Raw genomic sequence first — 21,330 nt, 5'->3', positions numbered from 1 at the left:
TCTGTCAGGTGAAGAATCTGGAAGGTTTCTCTTCTGTTCTGCCCCACCTCAGTCAGAGAATTTGAGAAGTATGTTCATGGATGTGGTGGGAAGAGGAGGGTGGCTCCACAGAGTCAGTCATTCCTTCAGACTCAAGTCCTCCCTCTCACTTTCTCAAATATCTCCCCTCCATGCCTATCCCCACCCCAATAAATTCAAGTATTCCAGGACTTTCACAGCATCTGTTTATTTAGTATTTGGGTAGTGAGGAGGATTCTGGGAGGAAAGAAAGAAAAAGTCTCAGCTTCGGGCAATGCTGGGGTGGGGAGCAGGGGGACAATCAGGTGGGTGACTGATGAGGCCTCAGCCTGAACTCCAGCAGGGGTCATGTCAGCTATCACTGCAATGGGAGAGCCAATTGTATCGTTGAGTTTTCTTTCTGAACTCCACCCATTTGGGTGCCTCCCCTCCACCATGGTGCTCCACTACCCAGGTTCTGCTCTTCTACCCCTTCAAACTGGACCTCAGTTCATCTCATCCCTTCCAAGGATGGGTTTCTGTCTCCCAAGACAACGAAGGAGCAATCTAATCAACCAGCCATCATCTTGGATGTACTGGAGATTATGTTGCAAAGGACATACATTGATGGAATTGGAAGAGAGCCATGGACAGACTCTTGTCTAACTCCCTAATTTCGCAAATGAGGAAACTGAGGCCCAGAGAAGGATCTAAGACTTGCCTAAAATCCCTTAGGTGATCTTAGAGTCCAAAAACTTCTGACTCCAACGTTCCCCAGCCACACTGTGATCATTACTTGGGGCAGCTAGGTGGTGAAGTGGATACAGCACTGGCCCAGAAGTTGGAAGGACCTGAGTACAAATCTCACCTCAGACACTAAATAACTGTGTGACCCTGGGCAAGTCACTTAACTCCCAATTGTCTTAAACATTTGGGCCATTTCCAGTTGTCCTAATGTATATCTTGCCAGTGGACCCAGATGGCTCTTGAGGAGAGAGTGAGGTTGGTGACCTTGCACAGCCCTCCCTCAACGAAATCCAATTCGGTGCAAGTCATGACAGCACCTCCTGATGTCATGGTCCTCTTTAGAACGAAGGGCAAACAACAACAATGGGAGCTGGATGGAACTTCTGAGGCCCACCCCATCATATTCAAGTGAGGAAAATAAGGTCCAGTGAGCTAAGTGTCACAAAGGTGGTAGTAACATCAGAGGCAGGATTTGAACCAGGGCCTTCTGATTTCTATTATACTATGCTGCTTAACTGTTAATTCTCTGCCCTGGTATCAGCACAAGGACCATCTCATATCCTGCTTTAGAGGTGGCAGTGGCCCCAATGAAATAAGAGGAAGCTTACACAACAGTCATGCTTACCTTGGTGAGGGCCTTGTTACACTCATCTGTAGGAAAAAGAGAATGGTAGTAGGTACTGAAATCTAATGGGAAAATTGACTGACCCAGACAGAGAGTAGAAGGAATTTGCCCACCCTCACATAGCTAGTAAGTGGCAAAGGTAGAACATCCTGACTCCCAGGGTCAAGGCTCCACATCATCAAGTTTTAAATGTCATTATTTAATTTCATTTTACTACCTAAGGGCTCCTGTCCATGGGGGTGATGGAATGTAAAAAACTAAAGGACTAGGGGCAGCTAGGTGGTGCAGTGGATAAACCACTGGCCCTGGAGTCAGGAGGACCTGAGTTCAAATCCAGCCTCAGACACTTAACACTTACTAGCTGTGTGACCCTGGGCAAGTCACTTAACCCTCATTGCCCCGCAAAAAAAAAAAACACACACACACAAAAACCAACAAAAACTAAAGGACCAAGCTTGCATCAGTTTCCTTGCCTCTGTGTGGTCCCCAGAACTGAAAGTAGGGTTAATGAGGGTGATGGTGTGCTAGTGAGGACCCTACCTGACTTAGCGAAGATGGCGCCCTGGCTGGGGTTCAGGTTTAATTTGGGTGCCAACATTTGCATTCTTTGTGCACCTTCAGCAAAGAGCTCTGGAGATCGGCCTGGAAAGGAGTGAATGGAGAAGTAAAAATAAGTAAGTAGAGGGACATAGGTGAGTGAGTAAAGGGAGATACAGCTGGGTAAATAGACCAAGTAAGTGAGTGGGGGTACATAGGTGGGTAAATAGAACAGATTGAAGAGAAAGACACAGGTAGGTGTGTGAGGGCTATAGGTGAATGATGGGGAGACACAGGTGGGAGAAAATAGGTTAATGGGATTAGTTAAGTGGAAGGCTACAGGTGATTAGTGTGGGACACATGTGGTTCAGTGGAAGGGCGCAGGTAGGTCGGTGGGAAGACATAGCTGGCTGACTAGGAGTTCACAGGTAGATAAGTGAGATGGGACATAGATGGGAAGCAGGGGGTTGCTGGGGGGAAACAGGCAGGTGACTAGGGAAATGCAGGCAGATGAGTAAGGAGAAGCTAATGGAGAATCAGTTGTACCATCGCTTAGCTATAATGAGGAAGAATAAATCTTAGACAGAGATGAGAATGGGAAAAGAGATGAGTTTGAGCACTGAAATAAGGATGGGGATAAGAATAGGAATGGGGATGGGAATGGGGAAGGGAAGGGGATGAAAAGGAGGGGACCAGTAGTAAGATTATACATACAGTACAGCTGCATCATTACTCTTTGAACACCTCCCTTGTTCATCTTAATTCGAAGAATGGCATAATGTTTGTAGTCAGAGTTCAACACACTGATGTCCTCCTGGCCCATGCCTGGGAAGAAAGGGAAGACCCCAGCTACTCCCACAAATCAGACTCCCAAACCCAGAGCTCTTTTACATGGTCTGATTTGACTTCCTACTCCCAGCCCAAAGGGGGGAAGAAAACTAACGAAACCACTTGAAAGGCCTCTTAGAGGAGATTCCACCCCTCAACCATACCCACCCAATCAGAGAAAATGAACCTATAACCCTCTTCATTCCCTAATACAATTCCTGATGTGTATCACTGACAGGAAGTTCTTCCTGGTGTTTAAACTTCATTCTTCTTACTTCAATGTAAACTTCCCAGAGTGAAAATGGCCTTGTCCCAGAGAGGGGACTTCTGTACCATCCTTCTCAGACCCCTGCCACAAGTCCCCACTAAATAAGGTCATAGTCTCCAGACTTACCTGGATTGCTGAATTGTCCTGGCACTGCACCCTTGGTGAAGGTGGCATCTATTTTCTGGCACCTACCATCAGGCCTGTAAAATCACCCACCAGCCCAATCAGTCCTGTGGCTAAGACCCTCCCAAGCTCCTCAAGACTGACTTTGATAATGGCAGAGATGGAAGATTTAGAAGGAAGCATTGGAGGGACACGTCCAGGTATATGCCCACAAGGCATACACCCCAAGTGCCCAACTCCATACTTTCTGACAATTCATGTTCTGCACAGCTTGTCACTGATTAATCACAACTTCGTTAATAACTCCCTTCGCACCTATGTATCCAGTTGTAATATCATAATGTATATCATATCATATCATATTATATTATATCATCCTCCACTACTCCTTAAATGAATACAAGTCTCCTTTACAGATTATTTGATGTCAATATCCAACAAACTTATCTGTGTGACTCTGGACAAGTCACCTAACCTCTCTCAGCCTCAGTTTCCTCATCTGGAAAATGAGGATAATAATAACATCAAATGAAACAACATCCATAAAGTTCATCGCAAACTGTAAAATGCTATATAAATATTATTTATTATAATCTTCACAGTTATTAATGTCTGCCATAGAATCTTGTACTATTTCCACATATGTTTGTGGCACCTTGTTTGAGAAGAATTTTTGTTCTACTTATTCAAAAACTTTCTTGAAGTTAACAATAGACATGGTGGGATACCATGTTTTCTCCACCTGGAGATCAACTGTTGAAGACGTGGGCTGCTGTAGAGAATTCCTTGCAAAAATTCTCTTTTTACAAATTTTTTTGGTGTGTGGGGGGGCATTGAGGGTTAAGTGACTTGCCCAGGGTCACACAGCTAGTAAGTGTCAAGTGTCTGAGGCCAGATTTGGACTTAGGCCCTCCTGAATCCAGGGCCAGTGCTTTATCCACGGCGCCCCCTAGTTGTCCCCACATTTTCATTAAAGATATTCTTGATGGAGCCATCTAAATTTCTGACTATAATATGTTAGTGCCACATATTTTGACCCTTAATCATATCTTTATTTAGGCATCGTTAATTTGTGTGTGTGTGTGTGTGTGTATATGTGTGAGTGTGTATTTGGGGTCTCAAAATAGATTAAGAGCACAGAGCTTCTTCAGTGGGAGGGAGGGAAAGAAATAAAAATTTATATAGTATCTACAATGTGCCAGGCACTGTGCTAATAAGCACTTTATAAATATCTCATTTTATCCCACAACTGTGGGAGGTAGTGCTGTTAATATCCCCATTTTACAGTTGAGGAAACTGAGGCAGGCAAGTTAATGGGCTTGCCCAGGGTCACACAGTTGTGTGAAATGCTGTTCAATAGTTTCAATCCTGTCTGACTCTTCTTGACCCCATTTGGAGTTTTCTTGAGGAAGATATTGGAGTAGTTTGCCATTTCCTTCTCTTGCTCATTTTACAGATGAGAAAACTAAGGCAAGCAGGGTGCCCAGGACCACACAGCCAGTAAGTGTCTGAGGCCAGATTTGAATTAATTAAGATAGTCTTCCTGACTCTAGGACTGGCACTGTACCACATAGCTGCCCTTCAGAGTGGAATAAATGAATGGAAATGCTGCTTGCTTGGGTTCTTCACTTGACCTTTGTCTGTGTCCACATCCACAGATCTTTAAAGAGAACAACTTTGTCCTTTTTTTTTTGGTCCATTCAAATTTATTCATTCATTCATTCATTCATTTACTTATTTACTTATTTATTTGTTCATCCATCCATTCATCCATCCATTCATATTTTTTGCAGGGCAATGAGGGTTAAATGACTTGCCCAGAGTCACACAGCTAGTAAGTGTCAAGTGTTTGAGGTCACATTTGAACTCAGGTCCTCCTGAATCCAGGGCTGCTTTATCCACTGCACCACCTAGCTGTCCCTGGTCCATTCAATTTAACAAATATTTATTAAGCATTTTCTATGAGCCAGAAATGGCAACTAGGTGGCACAGTGGAGAGAGAGAATTCCATGCCTGGAGTCAGGAAGACATCATCCTGAGTTCAAATCCTACCTCAGACATTTACTAGTTGTGTGACGCTGGGCAAGTCATTTCACCATGTTTGCCTCAGTTTTCTTACCTGTAAAGTGAGCTAAAGCAGGAAATGGCAAACCACTTCTGTATCTTTGCAAGAAAACCCCAAATGGGGTCAAACACAACAGAAAAATGACTGAACAACAGCAGGAGCCAGATGCTAGGTATTAGGTGATGAGAATACAAAAACAAAAAGACAATAGTCCCCACCCTTAAGGGGCTTAGATTGTGGTAGGCAGAGATCTGTAATTCTTAATTTTTGTGCCTGAGACAATAGCATAAACCAAACTATGGCAACTGGTAGGGAGAGAGCCTTCAGTTGGGGAATCATGAGATACTTAGGGGAATCTGCCTTAGCCAGGGCTCAGCAAGTGCCTAGAGATCTTTAGGACCCCCTTGTCTCATTTCCACTCACCCTGGGTAAACTGTCTTGACGGACAAGTCACCATTGGCCAGAGAAGTCACAAAAGTGATTGGCATCTTCATGTTGTCCTTCATGGCCAAAAAGTCATTGTCATCAGATGCCGCTGCGACGATATACCACAAACCCTGAAACTGAAGAGAGAAATCATGCCCCATGTGATTCTGACTCAGAGTCTTTCAGCATTTCTTTTTTTCTGCAGGGCAATGAGGGTTAAGTGACTTGCCCAAGGACACACGGTTAGTAAGTGTCAAGTGTCTGAGTCTGGATTTGAACTCAGGTCCTCCTGAATCCAGGCCCAGTGCTCTTTCTACTGGGCCACCTAGCTGCCCCCAGCATTTCAAATAAAACAAAGCCCAGGGGACACTTTATAAACCCAAGAGTGCTTTCTATACTTCAGATGTCATGATGGTTGTTTTCCAGCTTCCCCATACCCTAGGCTGTGTACAAATTCATAGTGTAGTCTCTGGGACAAGAAGCAGAATCTACACTCCCTCGCTCACATGCAGTCACTCCGCCTATTCTGGTTTTCAGACTCCATTCTTGAAGATGAAGTGGGCACAGGCAAGTATCTGGGCTCCATGGCTGAAAAGATTTTAGAGCCTGGAGAAACTTTAGAAATCATCTGGAGGGGTTCTTAACCTAGAGTCCATGAACTTGTTTTTTGCCTTTTTTTTTTTTTTGTGGGGCAATCAGGGTTAAGTGACTTGCCCAAGGGTTACACAGCTAGTAAGTGTCAAATGTCTGAGGCCCGATTTGAACTCAGGCCATGAACTTATTTTTTTAAATTGTTTTGATAAGATTATTTCAATATAATTGGTTTCCTTTGTAAGCCTATATATTTTTTTTATACATTAAAAACCATTATTCTGAGAAGGGGGTTCATGGGTTACCAGAAAGCTGCCAAAAGGTTCCTAGATATAAAAAATGGTCAAGAACCTCTGAAAGTGGGGCAGCTACGTGGCGCAGTGGATAGAGCACCGGCCCTTGATTCAGGAGGACCTGAGTTCAAATCCGGCCTCAGACACTTGACACTTACTAGCTGTGTGACCCAGGGCAAGTCACTTAACCCCAATTGCCTCACTTAAAAAAAAAAAAAGAAAGAAAAGAAAAGAACCTCTGAAAGTGAACCCCCTTCACTTTATGGAGGAGGCTAATGGGTCTCAGAGAGAAGTAACTTGTCAAAGGCTTGTTATTCAGTTGTTTTTTAGAAGTGTCTGACTCTTCATCACCGCATATTTGGGGTTTTCTTGGTTAACATGCTAGAGTGGTTTGCCATTTCCTTCTACGGCTCATTTTACAGATGAGAAAACTGAGGCAAACAATGTTAAATGACTTGCCAAAGGCTAAACTACAATTAATTAGCAGCTTTGAAATTCAAACCTACATCTTCTGACTCAATTACTCAACAAGTGCCAGGCACCTTGTTGGGCACAGGGAATATGAAATAGTCCCTACTCTTTAGGAGTTTTCATTCTAGTGGAAGAGATGACATGAACACATATAAATATATATGAAATTTGTACAAGAAAAGTACATTAATACAATATAATTTGGGAGAGGGAGTCACTAAGGGCTGGGGCTGGGGGGTGGGGACAGGGGTAGTGGCAAAAAAAAAAAAAAAAGCTTCATGTAGAAGGTTATAATAGTGACCTATTTTGTCATGTGGTCTGAATCCAGCATGGAAAAAGCCAAATTGGCCCAGAGTGGTGAGGTCACTTTCTATCTTTCTGAGACTAAGGAGGGGCTGAAATGCAGGGCTTAGTAATGGGAGCAAATCTCTAGCTAACCATTCTGGCCAGCACCATAAATTGTAGCCTGGGGGCAAGCATCTTGAAAACTACCTTCAAATACATTTTTAGACAACTTCAGGTGAGTGGGAAGAAGATAGAGATGTCAGAGACAGGCCCTAGGGCAAAGATGTCCATGAGCCTGCTGTGCTAGGAAGGAGACAGCAGGACAGCGCTGGTTTGGTGAGTAGCTTATTGAAGGTACAGCCTCTGAAGGAAGTGTATTTTTTAATGTTTTTTTTTTTTATTTTTGCAGGGCAATGAGGGTTAAGTGACTTGCCCAGGGTCACACAGCTAGTTAAGTGTTAAGTGTCTGAGTCTGGATTTGAACTCAGGTCCTCCTGACTCCAGGGCTGGTGCTCTATCCACTGTGCCACTTAGCTGCCCCTGACATTTAGCCTTCTTGAGCCTTAGTTTCCTTATTTGTAAAATGCAGGGGTTGGATTAGATGGGCTCCAAGGTTTCTTCTGGTTCTAGAGCTATTATCTGATGGTTTTGCTATGGGCTAGGCCTTCTAAGAGGCTGTGTTCCTGACTCAGGTCAGAGGGTTGTGGGGCATGGAGTTTGGAAAGGTCTAGGAAATAAATCTATGAAAATAAGCTTGAGTCTCATTTCTGCCACTGACTAGTATTGTGACCCTGGGCAGGCCATTTCAGCTCTTTGTTTCCTCCTGTGTAAAATGAGAGAGGAAGAGTTTTCTCACCTGCACCTTCCTCCCTAGGTTATGGTGTGGATAAAGGGAGGTCATGGGCAGAAAATAAAATGTAAGGGAAGGGCAAAAGTGTGGCTTCTAAACAGAAAAAGAGTTTGTTTAGGACTTCAAATTTCCCCACTCCACATTCAAAGGGGTGCCACCATAAAGTACTTAGAGCTCTGTGTATCCTTTCACTGCTCCTCTGGAGCCCACCCCCATACTTACACCTCTGCCTGAGGGGTTAGTTACCTTGCTGTTGTCAAAGTTGGCCTGAAGAGGGATGTCGGCTTGAACTGGAGAGCCCCACAGCAATCCCAGTAGGCATCCCAGAAGCACAGCCTTCATCATCTTGGGTGTTCACTCAGCACTAAATCTGCAGCCACCAAGACTTGGGAGTTCAGTGTGGTATTGTGCCCTCTGAGGCCACAGCATTTATCCTGCTGAGAAGATGCCTTGGGCGGGGGAGGAGGGCGGAAGAGGGCTTGATGCCCAAGGAGGACAATGCCAGCCACCATCCCTCAGCTTCATCCAGCCTGGCCAATGGCCTGTCGGTGAAATGTCTTTCAAAAACAGGACATACATTCAGAAGAATGTTTCCTCCTTGGGTGGAGGAGAGATAGGGAAAGTCAGGGGTGGGGGAGCTCAGGTTTCAGGTTGGAGGGCTCCATTAGCTATCCTGTCTTCTCTCTGTCCAGGATTCACTTAGAACAGCCACAGATCCAAGCCAGGGTTGAGCTTGAATCAATCTGGACCTATTGGGCTTCAGTCCCAGCCACTACTTAGGTTGATAATAAGTTAATGTGTATTATTTGTCAAGCACTCCATTATTTTCCAAAGCATTTGCCAACAGAGACTTCATGTCATGCCTACAAGCAGCCCTGGAGGTAAGCTGAGTTGGTAGTAATGTCCTTCTTTTACAGATTGGGAAACCGAGGCACAAAGAGGTAAATTGACTTAAAGAGAGAAGATGGGGAGGTAAATTTAGGGCCCATGAAAGGATGGAAAGGGAAATTACCAGGTCTTTCCAGGATAGGGTAAAGGGAGGGGACCCTCACTCTCAAACCCAAATCCAGATCAGAATGACTCCCTAAACTCCAAGCAGAGCCTTCTCTCATAGCAAATTGCAGCAATTGTTCTTGGTTTTCTCTGCTGGCACTGGGATTCAGAGAAATAGACATAGAGGAGGTGGGGCAGGAGGGAGAAGTGGCTGTCTCAAGTGGTACAAAAGAAGATACCTAGGGAAATCCCTTTCCCTGATTCTTTTTCTAGTCTAGTCTTAGAAGTCCAAGGGAGCCCAAGGTCCAGTGGGGACTTAATCTGCCTCCTTGGGCTTCTTGCTGGGTCCATTCACTAGTGCCTTCCCTCAGAGATTACCTCCAATTTACCCTGTTTATATCTTAGATATTCATAGGTGATTGCATGTTGTCTCCCCCATTAGAATGTGATTTCTTTGAGGGCAGGGGCTATTTTTTGCCTTTCTTTGTATCTCCAAGGTTTAGCACTGTGCTTGACACATAGTAAGTGTTTGTTGACTTGTTGACTGACTGATTGAATGAATAATCTCTGACAGATGCTATGGCTGAAAAAAAAATCCACAAACAAAACTCTCTCACCCTGCAGCCAACCTGATAATGAACATCTCTTGACTGCACTAGGTTAAGTCCTTGAATATTAGACACAGTGTCCATTCCTGGGCCTACCTGTAAAGCCCTTCCATCTTAGTAGGACCCAAAGGAAGTCGTGCTCCTTTGGCATAGCCTTCAAGGGTCAAAGTTCACTGACACACTGTGAGGAAGGATCAGAGGAGGCCTAAAGGAAGCACCAGGCCAGATAATCACAGTTCACCCCATTGCATTAGAGATACACAGAATGTGAAGACCAAGGCAGTTTTGACTGAGATCAGGGAAGGGCATGTGGACAGAACCTTTGAGAAGACAGAGCCATAGGAAGAGGAGGGAATATATTGGATCCAGCCTGACCCCTTCAGTCCGGTATACCAGGCCTTTGACAACCTAATCCTGACCTGCCTCTTCGATCTTACATGCCACATTGCTCTCAGAAATGCAACCTTTGCTACAATCACACTAGACTATTTGCCATTCTCTGAAGGTGCCTCAAGCTCTGTATTTCCCTCCCCAACGTCTTTGTCTCTTGAAATTCTGTTGGTCCATCAAAGCTCAGTTCCTCCTACATAAGGGACTCTTCCCTTATATACCTACCTGGAAAGAAATGCTCCCTCCTTTGAAGTCCTGAAGCACTCTTTCCATGTGTCTTATTTTATTTATTTATTTACTTAATTATTTGGCAGTTGGGGTTAAGTGACTTGCCCAGGGTCACACAGCTAGTAAGTGTCAAGTGTCTGAGGCCAGATTTGAACTCAGGTCCTCCTAACTCCAGGGCCTGTGCTTTATCCACTGCACCACCTAGCCGCCCCTCCATGTGTCTTATTAAGACCCTCTCCCATACTTCCTTGAACTGTACTAATTTCCACCTTCCTTTTTAAGGTTGCCTTCTCCTGGCTACTCTGTATTTTGTGTATATATATATATATATATATATATATATATACACATACATATATATACATATATATACACACATATATATACATATATATACACACATATATATATACATATATATATATATACCTTGTTATCTACCATGAATCTACATTGTATCTTTCTTATATCTACCCTATAATTCTTATGCATACCTCCCTTGTACCTTGTGTCTCCTCTAAGTTCCTCATATATCTATTTACGTATTACTATCTCTATTATTAGTATAAGCTCCCTGAGGGCAGGGACTGTTTGTCTTCTCTTTTTCTTGGTGTGGTCAGCAATCACTTAAGAAATACTTGTTGGTTTCTTGATGGATCACTGTCCAGTATCTCAATTACACCCAAACCTCCCTGAGGACAGACCTTTGTCATACAAAGTTGTGAAACCTCAGTGCTAAGCAAGAGGTCTTGCTAATAATAATAGGCGCTCCGGGTGGCGGGTGGCTAAGTGGCACAGTGGATGAAGCACCAGACCTGGATTCAGGAGTACCTGAGTTTAAATCTGGCCTCAGATACTTGACACTTACTAGCTGTGTGACCCTGGGGAAGTCACTTGATCCCCCATTGCCCCGCAAATGATGATAATAATAATAATAATAGGTGCTCAATAAATATTTGTTTATGACTACAATGCAAGAAGAAAAAGGAGTCAAAACTGAATCCAAAGATTCCAAAGAGCCTGAGTCACAGCGAAGATGACAGAAGACAAGGAAGTCAGGAAGTATTAGGGTTGGAGGAAAATGCTTAGTTTGGTTTTAGGATGTGTTGAATTTGAAAGGCGATAGGTCATACAAGTAAAAATAGACAGTAGGGGAAATTTTGACACCAAGGCTTTGGAAGAGGTCAATACTAGAACTATTGAATTTGGGAGTCATCCACCTAGAAGGTATAATTGAATTAAGAGAGGGTAAAGAGATTAGAAAAGAAGGGTAGGGGTGGGGGGGAGAGGTGCAGCTAGGTGGTGTAGTGGATAAAGCACTGGTCCTGGAGTCAGGAGGACCTGAGTTCAAATTTGACCTCAGATACTTGATACTTACTAGCTGTGTGACCCTGGGCAAGTCACTTAACATTCCCTGCCCCACAAAAAAAGGAAGAAAAGAAGGGTATGACTGACCCTTTGAAAATATCCATTTTTGGAAGGAGAGAAAGGAAACAGGAGAAAAGAAAAGAAACAGAGAAGTCAGAGACGTTGGAAGAGAACTCTAAGGGCAGCTGTAACTAGTTATTTTTCACTTGGGGACTAGAAGCACAAAATATGCCAGGGGCAAGCAGCAAGAAACAGGAGTGGGGGAAAGGCCAAAGAAGAGCTTCTTTTTTAAACTATTCTTACTAAGGGTGAAGACAATCATCTCCATTCGACTGAAAGTACTGTTATTGCCTTCTAAATGTCAATGTACTGAAGCAAAGTTCACATCACCCAGTCCTAGTTATGTCTCTGATGAAGAAAGTATAGTGTCAAGGAAAACAAGAAAAGAGTTTCAAGGAGTGGTCAACAGTGTTAACTATTGCAGAAAAGTCAAGAAGGAAGAGAGCTGATAGGATTTGGTGACTAGGAAGCCATAGTAACATGTAAGATAAGTTTCAATAAATCAGATGGGGACAGAAGTCTGATGGCTCAGGCTCAGGAATGGATGGGAAGGCCATAATATAAGTAATGTGTGGGCAATTTTTAGAAAAATGAGGGGTTCAACCTCTGGTCGGGCTTATAGGGCAGCAGGTGGCTTGGGTTAGGGACCAGGTTGTGACTTGGTCATTGTGTGGAGAGGGCTATGGAGAGAGAGAAGCCTTTGGCCTCACAGCCTTTCTCTTCTTTGCCCAATTAGGGGTAGGAGGGATAGGAGTAAACAGTAGAGGGGTTTCTTTCCCTTCCAAACTAATCTCCTTTATCTAAATCTGTCTCAAGATAAACCCTTATCTCTGAGCCATCTAATTTCTTTAATCCCCACTTAACGCTTAATAGGATTAGGCCCAAAGACGTACCTTCCTATCTTCTCCTTCCCAGGTGATAGCATTTTGGGAGTTCCCTGGGAGCGGCAGGCAGCAATCAAATGACTTAAGTACAGACTTCTTCCCTTCCTTCCCCTTCCCCGAACCCACTTAAGGAGCTATTGAGAGGTCAATTGATACTCAAGGGTCCTTTAGGACTATGAAGCCCTGTTCCCCACCTAAGGGACCCATCTCTCATCAGCGTTAGCTCTAATGATATCACACTGCATGGCACCAACCCCCACCTTCAATTCAGGACATCCAACCATGGCAACATTTGAATTTAATTGCTTGGTTGGGAAGACATTGGATAAAGTTATAAAGTTCAGGACATTTGAATGCTAGAATCACTTCTTCTTCTTCTTCTTCTTCTTCTTCTTCTTCTTCTTCTTCTTCTTCTTCTTCTTCTTCTTCTTCTTCTTCTTCTTCTTCTTCTTCTTCTTCTTCTTCTTCTTCTTCTTCTTCTTCTTCTTCTTCTTCTTCTTCTTCTTCTTCTTCTTCTTCTTCTTCTTCTTCTTCTTCTTCTTCTTCTTCTTCTTCTTCTTCTTCTTCTTCTTCTTCTTCTTCGGCAATGAGGTTTAAGTGACTTGCCCAGGGTCACACAACTAGTAAGTGTCAAGTTAAGTGTCTGAGGTCGGATTTGAACTCAGGTCCTCCTGAATCCAAGGCCAGTGCTTTATCCACTGGGCCACCTAACTGCCCCCTCATTAATTTTCTTTCTTTCTTTCTTTTTTTTGGTGAGGCAATTGGGGTTAAGTGACTTGTTCGGGGTCACACAGCTAATAAGTGTTAAGTGTCTGAGGTCGGATTTGAACTCAGGTCCTCCTGACTCTAAGGCCGGTGCTCTATCCCCTGCGTCACCTAGCTGCCCCTCATTCATTTTCTAAATGAGGAGTAATGATGGCTATGGGTCTCCTGGTGTCTTCTAAATAAGGAAACTGAGGCCCGGGAAAGGGAAGTGACTTTCTCAAAGTGTTATACTCAAGGACCACACTGTGGTATAAATTAGGGTTTCTTAAACTTTTCCCACTTTTAACCCTTTTTCACCTGAGAAATTTTTACTTGATCCCAGTTATATAGCTATATAAAATAGGTATACATAACCTTTTACTGTTGCCAAATTTTTCATGACACCCCCTGCCCCATTCAGTTATGCAACCCCATATGGGGTTTAAGAAGCTTTGGTATAAATGAGTAGATGGAAGAAAGTCACTATCAAGAGCACAGACAAGAGCCAGGACCAAGTATTCCACTTATTTATTTGGTGGGGCTAGTTCAGAAGCACAAAGCTGGGGGTGGCACTAGGCAGAAGGATCCTGCCTGCCAGGGGGCCATGGAGCTGAGACCTCCCAGAGAAGAGCCAAAGGTCCAAGGGGGTCATCAAGGCATGTGCAAGACCTGAGTGGAAAGAGAAAAAACCATGATATATCAAGTGGAAAAAATCCCAGACTTCAAACTGAGATTCCTAAGAAATCTGACCCTGGGGCAGCTAGGTGGTGAAGGGAATAAAGCACTGGCCCTGGATTCAGGAGGACCTAAGTTCAAATCCCGTCTCAGACACTTGACACTTACTAGCTATGTGACCCTGGACAAGTCACTTAACCCTTATTTCCCCACCAAAATAATAATAATCATAATAATCATAACAATAAATAAGATCCTTCGTAATCTTAAAAAAAAAAGAAATCTGACCCTAACTACAAGGGCCAAGGGCAATTCACTTAAATTTCTCTGAGGCTCAGTCTCAAAGTGCCAAATGAAGTTGACACTAAGAGTCCTTGTCTCACTCACTTGGTTGTTGTGGGGAAAACACTTTTGATTTTGTTGGGTTTTTTTTTGGGGGGGGGGCAATGAGGGTTAAGTGACTTGCCCAGAGTCACACAGCTAGTGTCAAGGGTCTGAGGTCAGATCTGAACTCAGGTCCTCCTGAATCCAGGGCTGGTGCTCCTCCACTGTGCCACCTAGCTGCCCTGGGAAAGCACTTTTGAAACAGAAGTCATTGTTTCTAGCAGGTACAGGTCGCACCTGCACCGCTCCCCACCCATACTCTAAACCCTCCACTCCACCTCCCACCCCAGTTGTGAATAAGGCATCAGAGGCCATGCCCTTCGGAGCTACTCACTTAGTTTTCATCGATGCACTGATCTGCAGGAGAGAAAAAAAAAATTGTGATTATCCCCAAATCTGTATATGGAGGTACAAGGAATTCCAACCATCCTATCCCTCAAAAAGAACCACTCCCTGTCTCCCCCACACTCAACTGTCTTCTACCCAGGAGAATCTCATCCTCATTTTAAGCCTCATAGAAAGCCTTTAGCTCTTCATTCTAGGATCTCTTAGTGTTAGTCCTGTCTAATCTCAATCCTCCCTGATAAAATGAAAGAGTCCTGAGTCCCCTTCCCCTCTGCCTTCATGAGCAGGCCCAATAATAGCAATTAGTTGGCCTTTCTCTGGATGGATCTATCACCTCCTCTGGAGTGCAGCCAACTGAGAGTAGAGCCTCTAGAATTCTCCAGATTTGGGGTATTAGGTGGGAAACCCTAGCTTTCCCTTCAGACCAGAGCCTTCCAGCAGGTCTAGCCCTTTCATTCCCACCCCCTCCCCACTACATTAACTGTTTTCTGATGCTCAGAGAGGGTAAGAACTCTGAGTTTAGGGTGCCATCTGCCATTCTTCTCCCCAAATATGGCTTAGTGAGGGGGTGAGAGTTAGCCCCATCCTCTTTATCTGTTGTCCTGTCACTGGGGAAGCCATCTCCTGATATTAGAGGGCTAGTTCAAGGAAGTTCTGAGATCCAGAGCAAAGAACAGAGGGAAGGAGACAGGAAGCAGAGGAGGGGCTAGTATTTGACAAGGTCTAGACCCTAGCTTGACCCTGTACAATGAACCAACTCTATCCTAGGATCCTCCTCCTTCAATTAAGGTATTTGGCCAAGGCTGTTGATCTGCCCCTTATCAGACCCTAATCCCTATTCCCCTCAAACCTTGTCCTCACCAGTTTTGGGCAGGATGACAATGGTGTCTTCTGTGAAGCCATGGGACTTGGCAAACCTGATGAACCTCTCCTTCAGCTCAGGTCTCACATCCTTGGTTCTGCCTGTAGTAGAAAGGAGTGGCACACAAGGGAAGTTCAGGTTTAAGAGGAAGAGGTCATCATCTGGTGCAATCCCCTCTCTCCAGGAAGGATTGCTCTTTTGTTTTTTGTTTTTTTTTCATGAGGCAATTGGGGTTAAGTGACTTGCCCAGGGTCACACAGCTAATGTTAAGTGTCTGAGGCTGGATTTGAAGTCAGGTCCTCCTGAATCCAGGGCTCTATTCCTCTGCGCCACCTAGCTGCCCCAAAGGATTGCTCTTAAACCCTGGGGAGGCTGTTCCCTAGCCTCCCTTGATCATGGTTCCCAGGTCAGAATTTAGGATGTTGGCCCTGCTGTCTAGCTTCCATCTGTCCCACCTCAGTTGCAGTCTTATTTTGTCCTCAGGAAGAAAGGGTTAAATGATCTCAATCCAGAAAACCTAAGGATTAGCTAGTATTTGCAATAAAACCAGAGGAGTGGGGAGGGGGTTGGATTTGGGGACCCTATCCCAATTGGTGGGGGTGGGGGCACTAGATTGGGTTTCCTTTGGGCTGGGCTACCCTGGGTACATACTGTAGAGAGTTGCCATGTTGAAGTTACTGTTGCCTTTGGTTTTGGTGGTGTACAGCAGGGAGTACTCTTCATAGTTGGTTTCCACCACAAAGATGTTATGTTCACTCCCCCACTCTGAGAAAACACAAGGAAGGGAACATTGGGGGGAGCTCCTGGACCCCCTCCTTCTTGGGGCTCTCTAAAGCTGCTTCCCCTCTTGGAACCCCAACTAGGGGACAAGTAGGGGAAATGGATTCATTCATCCAGTGCCAGCCAATCTCCTCGGCCAAGCATTTCCCTCTTGATATTTGCCATGGTGTTTCCTCCCTTTCCATGGGAAATTGTGAGGCTGGATCCCCTGAATTCTTACACAGGTAAGTCCCCATGCCCTGGCAGGAAAAACAGAGGAGGTGAGAGGGCTAGGAAGGGAAGCACTTACTGATGCTTTTGTAAACGTAGTGTCCAGGCTGCTGGGTCTTCCTCAGGAGTGAAGTTCGAGTCTCACACTGGTTGTTGCTGTGGTTACAACCCAGGCACAGAGTCAAGTAGAAAGCCAGCCCCAGCCCAGCCAAAGGTCCAAACACTATGCCCATGGAGGGTCAAATGTTTAGAAGTACTTTAGAGTTGGAGTGGGAGGTTTGCTGAACTAATTTTCAGGTTGGGTTAAGATTAGAGGATCATATAATTAGAATCAGAGGGAACCTCATGGGTCCAAACCTTCAATTTATAGATGAGGAAACAGGCTAAGCAAAGTTAAATGACTTGTCCAGGGTCAAATAGCTAGCCAGTATCTGAAGTGGGGTTTGAACTCAAATCTTTCTGATTCCAAATTCCTTGTTGTATCTACTGTTCTATCTAGAGCTTCTGGGTTGTCACTGGAAATGTGTAAGGTTTAAGAATAACTAGATTTTGATGAGTTGAAACAAGGTTACTATTAGAGGCTGGGGTTATGCTATATATAATATTTAGGGTTAAATATTAGGAGTATACATTGTCCTACCTATTCATGCTCCCAGCCCCAGTGTGGCATTAATAGCCAGACCCTGACCTTCCCTTTACCTGGCTCAAGTTACCTGTTCTGATTAAAAATTGCTTAATAAAGCCTCCTGTGAAGAGATGTAGAGTGAAGAAAGCAGAGACAAAAGAACAATATGCATATGGACAACAATTATGTGAATAAAAGCCCTACTAAGGCAAACACAACCTGGGCCAAGTAGGACAATGAACAATGGGGGTTCCATTCAATGAATGGAATACTTTCTTTCTTCCTTTCTTTTTTTCCCCTTCCTTTCTGTGAACAATCTCATAAACTATAAAAGTGGCTGGTGACATGCAATGTCCATTCTCAGTGACATGAAGTTGGCCAAAAAGCCAGCAAGACTTGGGTGGGAGCCCTGCCTCCAAGACATATTGATGCTGAGTAAATCACGTAATCTCATTGTAGTGCTCTGGGCCACTAAGATTATAAAGTGCAGAGAGACTGACCTACATTGGTAGAGGGGATTTCCTCACCTGGGAGTTCCCTTTAACAAATACATGGTAGCTCCATTTTTTATCCCTCTACTAGGGTGGCTTTACCTGTTTCTGGGCAGTGTACATCGTATAGAGTGGGGGAGGTTTATAGAGTTTGTTAGGAAGTGTTTATGTCTCACTCCATCTCAATAGATATTGTTTAATAAAACCTTTATAGCCAAGTCACTACCTTTCTCCCTTCTCCTCATCCCAGCATTCCCTGCTCTGTCCCTAATCTTAGGAGGCAGGGGAAGAGAAGGTCCTTCATTGACCCCCCCCTCCCCACCTCACCTCCCCCTTCTATTTAACCTTAATATAATCCCTGAAGCTCACTCCCTAGGCCCCACCTTGCAGCCCAGGTCCTGACCACTACCCAGGCTGCTAGTCTTACCTGACGAAGGTGGCAGTGAGGTTGACTGTTCCATCAGTCTCTGGAGTCAGGACTGTCTTGCACATCATCAGCTCTGCCTTCTTTTTCAGGAACCAGGGGAAGGTGGAGGCCAATCCCACGCTGTACCATGTCCCTACAAACTGTAGGGCAGCTCCTTTGTAGCAGGCCAAGCCACTGGGACCCTTCCCTCACTTCTATTCATCCTCTATCATTCCCCAGGCACTCAAACATTCACCCCAAGTCAGCCTTCAGGGTGAACTGTCTGTGAGATGCCACCCTGAGAACACTGGGCTCCTATGGTGGTGCTGGTGGTGGTGGTGTCAGCTCCCTCTCACCAGTCATCAAACCATCCTGGATCTCAGAGGCCAGGAGTAATTCCCCCTTTGACCTTTTGTTTCACTATAGGTCGCTGTTCACCTCGATCCCCATGCCTCCTTGGTGAACAGGTAATCTTATTTGCACCTCAGTGACAGACAAGCTTAGAACAGCCGGCACTATCGCAGGAAGCCAGCAGAGGGCATGCTGGGGCTGTTCTTGGAGTCTTGGGCTGATTGAAGGAAGGTTGGAGGACTTTCCACCTCCCTCCCTCTTCCCCCAATAGTTCTCGCTGCCACCCCAGCCAACCTCTGCAAATCTATGTGAGGAGAGGATCAGCCTACAGCTGTGTGCATACCTGTGAGCAACCTGTATCCATGGGAGTATCTGTCCACCCCACATTTTGTTACCAGGGCAAGGACCCCGGCCCCTCCCCTTCACACCCTTATCCTGAGGCAGACCTTTAGTGACAGGGCTAATCTAAGAGTTTTTCACCAGTTTGAGATTTTAGAGCAGGCCAGATGTGTAGGGCATATCTAGGCGCCAGACTACATCTCCCCATTGGTCCATCCCCATATTTATTATCTCCCAGCAAAAACACCCCAACTGGAACAGAACATTGAGGGAAGAGAAGCTGGACGGGGTCCCTCAGCTTCAGTTCCATCTGAACTGGAACAACCGGGGGCCCTTTCCCACTTACCTTGTCCTCTACGAAGCCTGGCTGAACTGGGATCTCCTGGTGGGAGTCCTGGGCCTGGGCCTGGGTCTCTAGGGCCTGGAGCAAGGCTAGCCCCATCCACAGGAGACCCATAGTCATCATTTTGCCGATGGGCTGAGGACTGAGGAGATCCTGGGCCAGGCACTAGGGGCTGTTATGGGCAAGAGAGAGAGAAGCCGAAGGCAAGTGAGGGAGCTGCTGGAAAGACCCCTATTTATGGGCCTGGCTTGGCTTCCACCCAACCAGAAACAACACAGCTTGGGTTCATGGTATCAGTGAGGGGGAGGAGAGGGCGGTCTCTCTCAGCTCCACATCATCCATCCCTCCCCCTGCTGCCCAGCTGCTGAGTCCAGTTATGCAAGGGACACACATACACAAGAGAAAATCAGCAGCAAGCCACTTGCCCAGGCTAGAGGGGGCCAGGGAGGGGGAGCGGTAGAGAGGCCATTGAGAAGCAAGGGGAGAGGGCAAGAGAAATCATATGTGGTGGAAAGAATGCTGAATGTGTAGACAGAGAATGTGTGGATGAATCACAACTCTGCTCTGTGTGACCTGCAGGGATTTGATAAAAATCACTACTTCTCTGTACCTCAGTTTCCTTATCTGTAAAACGAGGAGCTTGGACTGGACAATCTCCAGTATGTCTCCCACCTCTATTGAGCTCCCCATACCTTATGAAAGGGGACCACATAGCAAGTGAAAACTTCCTCTCAGGCCTCTCCAGAAGGGTTTTTTGTTTTTTTGGTTGGTTTTTTTTTTCAATGAGGCAATTGGGGTTAAGTGATTTGCCCAGGGTCACACAGCTAGTAAGTGTGTGTTAAGTGTCTGAGGCTGGATTTGAACTCAGGTCCTCCTGACTCCAGGGTCGGTACTCTATCCACTGCGCCACGTAGCTGCCCCCAGAAGGGTTTTGAGTTCTATAGCCTAGACAGACTCCAACACTAGGCTCACAAGCAAAATCAGAGCCACGTGACCTCAGAGCCAGACTGGTCCTCATAGGTTATCTAGACTGACCTGTACCTGACCAGGAATCCCCTACACAAGATCTCCAACAAACTGTCATCCTCTGCTTGTCATCTAAACAGCAGCAGCAGCAGCTAGTATTTATATAGAGAGCTTTAAGGTTTATAAAGCATTTTACAAATATTACCTCATTTTATCCTCATCACAACCCTGGGTAGTAAGTGTTATTATTATCTCCATTTTACAGATGAGGAAACTGAGGTAGACAGATTAAATGACTTGCTCAGGGTCTCATAACTAATAGGTGTATGAAACTGGATTTGAAGACTCATGTCTCGATGACTCAGGTCTTCCTGATTCCAGGTCCAAGACCCTATCCATTTTGCCAAGCCTCTAAAGTACTTTTTTTTTTTAATGGGGCAATGAGGGTCAAGTGACTTGCCCAGGGTCACACAGCTAGTAAGTGTCAAATGTATGAGGCTGGATTTGAGCTCAGGTCCTCCTGAATCCAGGGCAGGTGCTTTATCTACTGTGCCACCTAATTGCCCCCTCTGAAGTACTTAAAGACCCACTACTTCCAATAGCAACCCATTCTCCCTCTGGACAGCTCTATTGGGAAGTTTTCCCTTAAGTCAAACCCTGCAATGCCTACTATTGCTCTGGTGGTCAGGCCCCTACAGGCCTAACCAAACCAGATCAGTCCTTCCCAGTGACAGGCCTTCAAAAACATGAAGACAACTATCATATCCACCCCTAAGTCTTCTCTTCTCCAGCCTAAACAACCCTACTTCTTTCAATCAACCTTCAAATGGCAAGATCTCCAGTTCCTTCTCTATCCTAGTCACCCTTTACTAGATCTTCGACCTGTCAATGTCCTCCCTGAAACATGACACTCAGAAGCACACACCGCACTCAAGTTGTGGTCTGACCAGAGCAGAGTAAGCTGTATTACTACTTATGTTCTGTTAGGCCCAACTCAACTGTGACCATCACAATGATGCATTCTCCTTCCAGAAGAACGGAAGCTCCTGGGTGGCAGGGACCACCTCACTTTTATATTTTTATCCCTAGCATGGGGTCTGGCACTTAGTAGGGCTTAGTAGACACTTGCTTGCTTGGGAATGGCTGATTTGGAATTGCTATACCCTTTTTAT

The 21,330-nt window shown here is 45.1% G+C and overlaps 2 protein-coding genes across 2 annotated transcripts; both read right to left on the bottom strand.

Annotated features, from left to right (window-relative positions):
• Nucleotides 1-221: 221 nt before the first annotated feature.
• LCNL1 (lipocalin like 1) lies at nt 222-8,500 on the bottom strand. The gene is made up of 7 exons (XM_043989080.1): nt 8,353-8,500; nt 5,614-5,753; nt 3,129-3,202; nt 2,621-2,731; nt 1,910-2,011; nt 1,370-1,395; nt 222-379 (listed from the first exon to the last, which is right to left on the bottom strand). The coding sequence occupies exons 1-7, from the start codon at nt 8,449-8,451 to the stop codon at nt 377-379; spliced, it is 555 nt and encodes a 184-aa protein (XP_043845015.1). The 5' UTR covers nt 8,452-8,500; the 3' UTR covers nt 222-376.
• Nucleotides 8,501-13,892: 5,392 nt separating this feature from the next.
• PTGDS (prostaglandin D2 synthase) lies at nt 13,893-19,418 on the bottom strand. Its single transcript, XM_043985632.1, has 7 exons — nt 19,196-19,418; nt 18,181-18,320; nt 16,717-16,793; nt 16,299-16,412; nt 15,647-15,748; nt 14,775-14,797; nt 13,893-14,050 (listed from the first exon to the last, which is right to left on the bottom strand). Exons 1-6 carry the CDS (start codon nt 19,313-19,315, stop codon nt 14,775-14,777), a joined length of 576 nt encoding a protein of 191 aa, XP_043841567.1. The 5' UTR covers nt 19,316-19,418; the 3' UTR covers nt 13,893-14,050.
• Between the last annotated feature and the right edge of the window lie 1,912 nt (nt 19,419-21,330).

This window comes from Dromiciops gliroides, chromosome 2 (assembly GCF_019393635.1).
Source record: "Dromiciops gliroides isolate mDroGli1 chromosome 2, mDroGli1.pri, whole genome shotgun sequence".
Lineage (NCBI taxonomy): Eukaryota > Metazoa > Chordata > Mammalia > Microbiotheria > Microbiotheriidae > Dromiciops > Dromiciops gliroides.
The sequence above is the reverse complement of the archived record's forward strand: the minus strand, read 5'-3'. Positions and strand labels throughout refer to the sequence as shown.

Coding starts and splice junctions, on each gene's coding strand:
- LCNL1 (XM_043989080.1), bottom strand. CDS start 8,451: ATGATGAAGGCTGTGCTTCTGGGATGCCTACTGGGATTGCTGTGGGGC. Junction 2,012..2,620: donor AGTAATGATGCAGCTGTACT/GTATGTATAATC, acceptor ACTCCTTTCCAG/GCCGATCTCCAGAGCTCTTT. Junction 1,396..1,909: donor CGCCATCTTCGCTAAGTCAG/GTAGGGTCCTCA, acceptor TTTTTCCTACAG/ATGAGTGTAACAAGGCCCTC.
- PTGDS (XM_043985632.1), bottom strand. CDS start 19,315: ATGATGACTATGGGTCTCCTGTGGATGGGGCTAGCCTTGCTCCAGGCC. Junction 18,321..19,195: donor CAGGCTTCGTAGAGGACAAG/GTAAGTGGGAAA, acceptor GCTGCCCTACAG/TTTGTAGGGACATGGTACAG. Junction 16,413..16,716: donor CTACGTTTACAAAAGCATCA/GTAAGTGCTTCC, acceptor GTGTTTTCTCAG/AGTGGGGGAGTGAACATAAC.